Below are 12,007 nucleotides of genomic sequence, written 5' to 3' on the forward strand. Positions count from 1 at the left end.
TCGATGGACGCTTCCTTAAAACACTGGCTGAGTCTTGTTATCATCATAACTTTCCCTAAGCTTTTCAAAAGAAGCAGAAAACATGCTTCTATTCAATATTTTTACCGAACATTCAATTTTGTTTTAATTCAATGTATGTTATGATAAATCCCGAGCAATGCGAAAAAAATATGACTTCATGACACACGCTAATTGGATAAACGCCGAGAAGATCGAAATGTTTTCAAAAACACGTGTACCTTATTGAGCAACGTAAAAATCTAACAGGGACCCATTTTAGCTACTTGATGCAGGGATCTATTTTTAGAACGAAAGGAAATTTCCAATTATAAATATTATAAAAAATAGTTTACGCGACGACTGTAAACAGATATGGGTAAATCACGCAAATGGTAGCCAATAAAAGGGTGAGAACTCATGGTTTTGAAATATAATTGGGTTTTCCTTTGAATTAATTGGGTTATTGAACCCTGCAAAGGGCAATTGCATTGGGTTTTTTATTATTTGTATTGCGTGATCACGCAAATACGCAGCATATCTGGAGCTCTGGTATAAGAATGTCATTGCTAGTGACATGTTGGTCTTGAATATAAGAGTGTCATTGCTATGTCACATGTTGGTATTGAGTATAAGAGTGTCACTGCTACGTCCACATGCTGGTGTTGAGTATAAGTAGGTCATTGCTACGTCACATGTTGGTGTTGAGTAATAAGAGTGTCACTGCTACCCCACATGCTGGTGTTGAGTATAAGTAGGTCATTGTTATGTCACATGATGGTGTTGAGTAATAAGAGTGGTCATTGCTAAGTGACATGTTGGTGTTGAGGTAAAGAGTGGTACTGCTATGCCACATGCTGGTGTTGAGTATAAGAATGTCATTGCTATGTCATATGTTGGTGTTGAGTACAAGAGTGTCACTGCTATGTCACATGTTGGTGTTTAGCATATAAGTGTCATTGCTATGTCACATGTTGGTGTTGAGTACAAGAGTGTCACTGCTATGTCACATGTTGGTGTTGACTATAAGAGTGTCATTGCGATGTCACATGTTAGTGTTGACTATAAGAGTGTCATTGCTAAGTGACATGTTGGTGTTGAGTATAAGAGTGTCATTGCTATGTCACATGTTGGTGTTGAGTTTAAGAGTGACATTATGTAGGTGTCACATGTCATGTTCAGTACAGGAGTGGTAAATGAATGTTGTATGATCAGGTGTCACATGTCATGTTCAGTACAAGGTTGGTAAATGAAAGTTGTATAATCAGATGGCACAAGTCATGTTTAGTACTGGAGTGGTAAATGCAGGTTGTATGATCAGGTGTCACATGTCATGTTTAGTACAGGAGAGGTAAATGCATGGTGTATGATCAGGTGTCACATGTCATGTTCAGTAGAGGAGTGGTAAATGAATGTTGTCTGATCAGGTGTCACATGTCATATTCAGTACAGGAGTGGTTAATATTGTTGTATAATCAGGTGTTACATATCATGTTTAGTACTGGAGTGGTAAATGCATGTTGTATGATCAGGTGTCACATGTCATGTTCAGTACAGGAGTGGTAAATGCATGTTGTATGATCAGGTGTCACATGTCATGTTTAGTACAGTAGTGGTAAATGCAGGTTGTATGATCAGGTGTCACATGTCATGTTCAGTACAGGAGTGGTACATGAATGTTGTATAATCAGGTGTCACATGTCATGTTTAGTACTGGAGTGGAAAATGAATGTTGTATGATGTGGTGTCACATGTCATGTTCAGTACAGGAGTGGTAAATGCATGTTGTATGATCAGGTGTCACATGTCATGTTCAGTTCTGGATTGGTAAATGAATGTTGTATGATCAGGTGTCACATGTCATGTTCAGTACAGGAGTGGTAAATGCATGTTGTATGATGTGGTGTCACATGTCATGTTCAGTACAAGAGTGGTAAATGAATGTTGTATGATCAGATGTCACATGTCATGTTCAGTACTGGAGTGGTAAATGCATGTTGTATGATCAGGTATCACATGTCATGTTCAGTTCTGGAGTGGTAAATGCATGTTGTATAATCAGGTGTTACATATCATGTTCAGTACAGGAGTGGTTAATGAATGTTGTATAATCATGTGTCACATGTCATGTTCAGTACAAGAGTGGCAAATGAATGTTGTATGATCAGGTGTTACATGTCATGTTCAGTACAAGAGGGGTAAATGAATGTTGTATGATAAGGTGTCACATGTCATGTTCAGTACTGGACTGGTAAATGAATGTTGTATAATCAGGTGTTACATATCATGTTCAGTACTGGAGTGGTAAATGCAGGTTGTACGATCAGGTGTTACATGCATATATGTCATGTTCAGTACAGGAGTGGTAAATGAATGCTGTATGATCGGGTGTTACATGTCATGTTTAGTACTGGAGTGGTAAATGCAGGTTGTATGATCAGGTGTTACATGCATATATATCATGTTCAGTACAGGAGTGGTAAATGAATGCTGTATGATCAGGTATTACATGTCATGTTCAGTACAAGAGGGGTAAATGAATGTTGTATGATAAGGTGTCACATGTCATGTTCAGTACTGGAGTGGTAAATGCATGTTGTATGATCAGGTGTCACATGTCATGTTCAGTTCTGGAGTGGTAAATGCATGTTGTATGATCAGGTGTTACATATCATGTTCAGTACAAGAGTGGTAAATGAATGTTGTATGATCAGGTGTTACATATCATGTTCAGTACAAGAGTGGTAAATGAATGTTGTATGATCAGGTGTTACATATCATGTTTAGTACTGGAGTGGTAAATGCAGGTTGTATGATCAGGTGTTACATGCATATATGTCATGTTCAGTACAAGAGTGGTAAATGAATGCTGTTTGATCAGGTGTTACATGTCATGTTCAGTACAAGAGGGATAAATGAATGTTGTATGATAAGGTGTCACATGTCATGTTCAGTACAGGAGTGGTAAATGAATGTTGTATAATCAGGTGTTACATATCATGTTCAGTACAGGAGTGGCATATGCATGTTGTATGATCAGGTGTCACATGTCATGTTCAGTACAAGATTGGTGAATGAATGTTGTATAATCAGGTGTTACATATCATGTTCAGAACAGGAGTGGTTAATGAATGTTGTATGATCAGGTGTCACATGTCATGTTTAGTACTGGAGTGGTAAATGAATGATGTATTATCAGGTGTCACATGTCATGTTCGGTACAGGAGTGGTAAATAAAAGTTGTATGATCAGATGGCACATGTCATGTTCAGTACAAGAGTGGTAAATAAAAGTTGTATGATCAGGTGTCACATGTCATGTTCAGTACAAGAGTGATAAATGAATGTTGTATAATCATGTGTCACATGTCATGTTTAGTACAGGAGTGGTTAATAAATGTTGTATAATCAGGTGTTACATGTCATGTTCAGTATAGGAGTGGTAAATGAATGTTGTATAATCAGTGTCACATGTCATGTTTAGTACAAGAGTGGTAAATGAATGTTGTATGATCAGGTGTCACATGTCATGTTCAGTACAGGAGTGGTAAATGAATGTTGTATAATCATGTGTCACATATCATGTTTAGTACAGGAGTGCAGGGCTCGACATTAACGTTTGTCCGATTGTCCGGGACAAGTGGACACAGGTGTCGGGCAAGTAGAATCACCATACTACTTGTCGATGGGACAAATGAAAAATCAAGGTCAGATAAAAATAGATCAAATTCAAGACTTATACATTCTCAAAAATATGAATGATTGTTTTATTGATCATACTTAATGAAATAATTATTCATTGATTGAACCAGAGACATATAAAACTTGTATAATATGTCTCTGATTTGGAGTATTGAACATGCTGGCAGCCATTGACCAGGGGGATATAAGTAAGAGGAAAGAAACCAATGTTAATGTATCTTCTTAGTATAAGCTTCCTTGAATTAGGAGCACCTCTATATATATGGAGTTTTACCTAAACTTTAAAAAATTAAATTAAAGTATGTTTCATTCGATTTTGCTTTTATGCATAACAATACATTAAAAGAGGTTTTATTTGATAAGATCTATGATATAAAAATTTAAGATGAAATTAGGAGCACCTCTATATATATGGAGTTTTACCTAAACTTTAAAATATTAAATTAAAGTATGTTTCATTCGATTTTGCTTTTATGCATAACAATACATTAAAAGAGGTTTTATTTGATAAGATCTATGATATAAAAATTTAAGATGAAAAAAAAAAAAATCTAAAAAGGCAGATTTTTTAGTGAAATGTGTATGTACTTCATGATCATATATCAATGTATGAACAAATCAAAATAAATTGTAAAAGCTTGTTTTGACATCATCAATAAATTAAAAAGGTTTACTCATATACAAGTTCAAGGTGGCCAGGTGTATTTACATCCTTGGTTTAACCCATACCACTACTAAAGAATGAATAGGTCCATAGGGGAACGTAGTGGTTTGGGAAGAAATGATGATTTAATGATTGACAAATGATAGTGACATTAAGTCAGAGAACACAGTCTTGCAAAAAAACTTTCATTCTGAAATAATGAAATGTATTTTGATGCGGTATTCATATAACATTACAAAATGCTCCTTTTATTAGGTACAATCAAAGCCCAAGTGTTATTATTGCATAAATCATCAATATGTTAGATTTTCAATTATGAATTCGGACAAGTGAGTCAAGAGTTCGGACAAGCTGATTTTCTTGCCACTTGTCCGAAGGGACAAGTTAGAAAAAATGTTAATGTAGAGATCTGGAGTGGTTAATGAATGTTGTATGATCAGGTGTCACATGTCATATTCAGTACAGGAGTGGTTAATGAATGTTGTATGATCAGGTGTCATGTCTCAAGTCATGGTCATGCAAGGGACCAAAGTAATGTTTTTTGTGTAGAATACTATGTTACGTGTAATAAAGTAAATCAATATTTCAGTTGTATACAGTTACGAAGTATCAGACAGCAACCCTTTGACATACAAACTGGAGTGGTATTCATCAGTGTAATAAAGTTAATCACAATATATCATAATATATCATAATACTATGTTTCTTAATATTTTGAAGACAAGAGTATTTGCAATAAATAGAATGTACACGGAATCATTGAACACTAACAAGGGCAGTGTTTAACTGATCCACATTATGTGTACTATATATAATAAATATCTGTAAATGTGTTAAACATTTTACTTCACTTACAGAATCATCAGTTCTACATTCCAAACTGGCTCCGTTCTTTATACATATTTCTACCTCTTTTATATTCCCCTCCTCTGTAGCTTTAAGAAGTTTCTGTAAGCAAAACAAAGCTTTTACATTTTCCTCTAGAACATACAAATGTATTATAAATGTAATAATTGAATTTAACAAGCTACATTTTTACAGTTTCAACAGTTTATACCAAATACAGTGATTACCAAGAAGGAGTGAAATTGTTGTGTATAATTTCAGAGTTTTTTTTTAGAAAAGTCTGTAGACAATTGTATTATGCATCAGTTTTGAGATCAGCCTAAGTTTTTGTTGAGGTTTGTGTTGCTCGGTCTTTAGTTTTCTATGTAATGTTTTGAATATAAAAAGAAGATGTGGTATGATTGCCAATGAGATTGCCAATTCTACTAAATAGACCAAATGACACAGAAAATAACAACTATAGGTCACCGTACAGCCTTCAACAATGATCAAAGCCCATATGGCATAGTCAGCTATAAAAGGCCCTGAAATGACTAATGTAAACTGTTGAATTTTGATTTGTATTTCATTTTTTTCCATGGCGTTGACAGATTCTTTTCGACTTAAAGAGTTGTGAATGTCCTACAATATCTTACGTTTCTTTTTTTTTTGTCTCCTGGAATTTGTTTATTGAAATTCTGTTCACTGTAGTCATTTTGATTTCTCCTGTTCTCCCCCTGAGAATACTGCACACTGTATCTTTATGTACAGTTTATAGACAACATAGGTCACATGACACTGACTTTTAAGAAGAAAAACTTACCTTATCCCAACTTGCCATTTTATCCTGTAAAAGAAAATGAAATCATTGTATATTTAAAAAAATATCATTATCTAATTAGAGGAGTTCAATTCATAAAATTATATATACAAAAATGTATAACATTCAGAAAATTCTTCAAACAATTTACCAACATTTGACCAAAGAAACAAGAAAAAAACATAAAATGTCATTTATCATTTATACAATGTCTTTTTAAAATGTTTTAAAAAATGAGTTATTTCCCTTTGAAATTCTGTTTACTGTATCATTACTGATTTCTCCTGTTCTCCCCCTGAGAATACTGCACGCCTGTATCTTTATGTACAGTTTATAGACAACATAGGTCACATGACATATGTCACACAACACTGACTGAATCTGAGAATACTACACACCTGTATCTTTATGTACATTTCATAGACAACATAGGTCACATGACATAGATCACATGACATTGACTGACTCTGAGAATACTGCACGCCTGTATCTTTATGTACAGTTTATAGACAATATAGGTCACATGACATACGTCACACAACACTGACTGAATCTGAGAATACTGCACACCTGTATCTTTATGTACATTTTATAGACAACATAGGTCACATGTGACATAGATCACATGACACTGACTGACTCTGAGAATACTGCACGCCTGTATCTTTATGTACATTTTATAGACAACATAGGTCACATGACACTGACTGACTCTGAGAATACTGCACGCTGTATCTTTATGTACAGTTTATAGACAATATAGGTCACATGACATACGTCACACAACACTGACTGAATCTGAGAATACTGCACGCCTGTATCTTTATGTACATTTTATAGACAACATAGGTCACATGTGACATAGATCACATGACACTGACTGACTCTGAGAATACTGCACGACTGTATCTTTATGTACAGTTTATAGACAACATAAGTCACATGACATAAGTCACATGACACTGACTGACTGAGAATACTGCACGCCTGTATCTTTATGTACATTTTATAGACAACATAGGTCACATAACACTGACTGACTCTGAGAATACTGCACGCCTGTACAGTGATCAGGAAGGACGTGCTACCTGCACCTATAGCGCATATTGACTAGAAATGGCGCATACAGTGACAAATGTAAGCGCCCACGTGGCGCACGATATTTTTCACTTCGTTTTGAAACGTTTTATTGTCAAATGGATTTCCGATCGTGTTCCATGCCGCCATGTGTGTGTACACAACTGTGTAATGATCCTCCACAGTGGCGAATCCAGAAATTTTCATAAGTGGGGGCCCACTGACTGACCTAAGAGGGGGCCCGCTTCAGTCACGCTTTAATGATTCCCTATATAAGCAACCAATTTTTTTCCCAAAAAGGGGGGGCCGGGCCCCCTGGGCCCCCCCCTAAATCCGCCTCTGCTCCAATAATAGGAGCACCTATATATTTTTGGGACGTCTCGGGTGTTTCCCTATGATAATAGAACCTTGCGGTTTAACGTCTTGGGTGTTTTCCTATCGTAATAATAGAACCGAAAAACGTAATTAACCATCATTCATGATATATTTTTTTTATAAACAACTTTAAATTTGTGAAATTTGGCTAGTACAGACGAGATTTAACTCTAATAATAATCTCATTCATTTAGTTTAGCTTGCTATTATTTCGATTGAAGAACTCCAAATACTTTTTAGGAATATAGTTTTTGTCTCCATAAAAGACGTTTTACTGTCCTTGTCATTTTTTGGTCTTACGCTTGTTTTGAAATTTTGTAAACATGACTTTAGCAATTTGTTGTTTTGTTCTATGAATAAATGGTACTCTATACTGTTAATCTTGTCACCGTGATGAAGTTATAATACTATTAGAAGTGCAGAGAAAATGCATGAAATGTCCTCTGATACGGAACGTCTGGAATAAGTATGGTATCGACGAAGACCCAAATTGAATGTACAAAATAAACATGAACATGAACAAGGCAACAGTACCAGTTTAAACATTGTAAATAAAGGTTAACTTACATATTGTTCGGGTTGGAAGAAGTTATTGTATATTCATTGAAATTGAAATTACAAAATCACAGGAACAATATCCATGATTTTATTTAAAATCGTAAAGGTAAGTACCAACACCTCTTTGCCAAAATATACTGATACTTTATTTTTTTATAGAAGTCAATTCAGATGGCCCACTCATTTGACAACATGGCCCATTATTTTTTTAAATGGACCATTGAATTTATTTTTGAGGGGCCCTGGGCCCATAGGGAAAAAAACCTTCCAGATCACTGGCCTGTATCTTTCTGTACAGTTTATAGACAACATAGGTCACATGACACTGACTTTCAGGGGTTAAAATATTTTGTATTAGCTCACTAGCCCAGGGCTTATTGGTAGCATGTTTTTACTAGCCCTGTTGGAAGAACTACTAGCCCAGCTAAACTGACCTGCTAGCCCTAGTATGCCTCACAAATTCAGAGTTTGCTGCAATAACAATGAATTGTATAAAGTTAACAATTTTTATCCATTGTACAGTAGATTTTTGCAAATTGGATACCCAAAACTTAGCAAAAACTATCCAATTACTGGCATTAGCAGATATATTCAATTAATTGATAATTAAATATTCACTGAATATTTTGTTATAATTAGTAGCCCAAATCCCAACATGCTACAAGTCTTCACCACTACTATACATGGGTATATAAAGGATTGGAGGGTTTTTACCAGATACATTATCGCGTTTGTTTAAAAGAATTATCAGCTGCTTAATAATGTAATGCTCATATTTGTTATCAGTTTTAAAATTCTAACCACAAATATTTATGTGAATAAATATCACCATCAATAGCTTTGGTCTTTTATAATTGTTTTATAAACGAAGTACAGTAATGTCCATATTTACATTTATCAGATATGTTCCTTACGTCGTAACTACAATCCCCTTCCCCTTCATGAATGTGACCTACCGAATTAGACTATTTACCGGGTTTGTAATCACATAAGCAACACGACGGGTGCCGCATGTGGAGCAGGATCTGCTTACCCTTCCGGAGCACCTGAGATCACCCCTAGTTTTTGTTGGGGTTCGTGTTGTTGATTCTTCAGTTTTCTATGTTGTGTCATGTGTACTATTGTTTTTCTGTTAGTCTTTTTTTTATTTTTAGCCATGGCGTTGTCAGTTTGTTTTAGATTATTGAGTTTGACTGTCCCTTTGGTATCTTTCGTCCCTCTTTTATCACAGTTAAGCTAATTGTGGGCTATGTATAGATTACAACCTGAGCACGGTCTTTTTCTTTAAAAATCGAATACATTTGAATATCAATGAAGGTTATCATGATTGATGAAAATTTATTGCATCAAGTTTAAGTTTTCCGAGACTGTTAGTGTTTAGATCATGGTTCTGGAGGCTTCTTTACAGTATGTAAACAATAACAAAATGGCGTCCATAACATGTGCACATGTTTCTAAAGTTTTATCTGACAAAAGTCAGGTTTCTGCTGTCCAAAAGGATTCACATTTATATTGCAATAAATTATTCAGTAGGAGGTGCACTGAGGTTGCATATAAAGCCTGTACTACTGATACATCCATATTGAAAGTTTGGGATCCATTCAGAGTTATTTGTTCTGTTTTAAAACTTGTGCAAAATAAGTTAACATTCTGGGAATCCCCGATGACGTAGTCGAATCTGATTGACTAAGATAGAAAAGTGATGAGGGGAGTTTCCCCTTTCTATTTTAGAAACGCCAAGAATTTTTTGTCACTAGTCCGTCGGGCATATTCGGTTACAAATTTGGTTGCCCGAGGCTTAAATGCTGTAGTCCCGGGCGTAGATTTTTCAACCCCTGACTTTTAAGAAGAAAAACTTACCTCATCCCAACTTGCCATTATATCCTGTAAAAGAAAATGAAATCATTGTATATTTATAAAAATAAGGAGATATGATTACCAATGAGACAACTATCCACTCAGTGATATTGTTTGCCTTAAATTACCGGAGAATAAAGGCTTTTTTCCCTGGAGAAAAATCCCAATTTGAAAAAACTAGAGGCTCTTAAGAGCCTGTGTTGCTCACCTTGGTCAATGTGCATGTTAAAACATTAATACACAGATAGATTCACGACAAAATTGTGTTTTGGTGAGGGTGGTGTGTTTTTAGATCTTACTTAACTGAACATTCTTGCTACAATTACAATTTTCTCTATCTATAAGAAACTTGGCCCTTTCGTTACAGAGGAAAATATTTTGTAAAAATTTACAAAAATTTACCAAATTAATGAAAATTGTTAAAAATTGACTATAAAGGGCAATAACTCCTTAAGGGGTCAACTGATCATGTTGACTTATTTGTAGATATAACTTTGCTTAACACTATTGCTGTTAATAGTTTATTTCTATCTATAATAGTTTTCAAGATAATAACCAACAAGAATGTGTCCATAGTACACGGATGCCCCACTCGCACTATCATTTTACATCACTACAAACTCCTCAGAGTCTGAATTGACCAGTTTTTGTGCTCGACCAGTAAAATCGAGCACACATTTTACTCGACTAGTCTCGACATTGTCTCGACTGTACTTAACTGTACTTAAGTGTACTCGACTAGGTCTCGACTTTACTTAATTAGTCTGATTCAGTACTTGATGATCTTTGTGTAGTCTGAAATGGTCTTGACCAAGGCTCGACCTGTCTCGAGCTGTCATGACTAGTCTCGACCTGTCTCGACTAGTCTTGACCTTCAAATTCAGTTTTGACTGGTGTAAATCAGCCCATCTAACTAAATTAAATATTGATCTTACAAAATTCAAGCTTATTAGGTAGTTTGATTTATTGCTGTGAAATGAAAGAATTTAATTTTACAATATGTAAAAAAAAAATTATTATATAAAAATTCAGATAGGCATCTTTAATTTTTTTTATAACTTTTTCAAATCAACTTGGATTTTCATCAAATTATGCAGATATCTTAGATATATATCAAGCTTATTGAATCCCATTTCATTTAGTTTTTTGTTGTATTGCTGTAAAATTTAAGAATTAAAGTAATTTTGGTAAAAAAAAGGCTAGGATTTGCAATTCGGACAAAAATAGAGATAGTACACTTTAATTTTTTTAATAACTTTTTCAAATCAACTTGGATTTTCATCAAACTATGCAGCTATCTTACATATATATCAAGCTTACTGAATCCCATTTCATTTAGTTTTTTGTTGTATTGCTGTAAAATTTAAGAATTAAAGTAATCTTGGCATAAAAAGCTAGAATTTGCAATTCGGACAAAATAGAGATAGTACACTTTAATTTTTTTAATAACTTTTTCAAATCAACTTGAATTTGCATCAAACTATGCAGTTATCTTACATATATATCAAGCTTACTGAATCCCATTTCATTTAGTTTTTTGTTGTATTGCTGTAAAATTTAAGAATTAAAGTAATCTTAGTATAAAAAGCTAGGATTTGCAATTCGAACAAAATAGAGATAGTACACTTTAATTTTTTTAATAACTTTTTCAAATCAACTTGGATTTGCATCAAACTATGCAGCTATCTTACATATATATCAAGCTTACTGAATCCCATTTCATTTAGTTTTTTGTTGTATTGCTGTAAAATTTAAGAATTAAAGTAATCTTGGTATAAAAAGCTAGGATTTGCAATTCGGACAAAATAGAGATAGTACACTTTAATTTTTTTAATAAAAAAGGGTAGAGGTAGTTTTGAAAAAAGCCAACAATATCACTGCCACTTTAAAGTTCAAATGAAGTGGATGTAAGCAATTATAGGCAACAGTACGGCCTTCAACAATAAGAACAAGAGGCTGTCAAGTGACAGCAAACTGGATTTTCCTGCATACAATGTAGGTCGAACCCTAAACAGTTGAACAAGTATGGACACATCATTTAAGCTTAAAACAGCTCTGAATTTGGATTCTGATTGAATATTTATAATAGAATATTTTCTAATTAAGAGGGAATGCCACGAACCATCAAGCTTC

General features: G+C 34.4%; 1 protein-coding gene across 1 annotated transcript in view; it reads right to left on the minus strand.

Moving 5' to 3' along the window:
* LOC139495384 (poly [ADP-ribose] polymerase tankyrase-like) overlaps window positions 1-10,713 on the minus strand; it is a 47,116-nt gene extending 36,403 nt beyond the window's left edge. The window contains exons 1-4 of the mRNA XM_071283691.1: window positions 10,651-10,713; window positions 9,878-9,901; window positions 6,011-6,034; window positions 5,218-5,310 (exon numbers count right to left, since the gene is read on the minus strand). Coding sequence (XP_071139792.1) covers window positions 5,218-5,310; window positions 6,011-6,034; window positions 9,878-9,901; window positions 10,651-10,713 — 204 coding nt within the window. The remainder of the gene's footprint in view (window positions 1-5,217; window positions 5,311-6,010; window positions 6,035-9,877; window positions 9,902-10,650) is intronic.
* Window positions 10,714-12,007: the final 1,294 nt, after the last annotated feature.

This window comes from Mytilus edulis, chromosome 11, assembly GCF_963676685.1.
Source record: "Mytilus edulis chromosome 11, xbMytEdul2.2, whole genome shotgun sequence".
Lineage (NCBI taxonomy): Eukaryota > Metazoa > Mollusca > Bivalvia > Mytilida > Mytilidae > Mytilus > Mytilus edulis.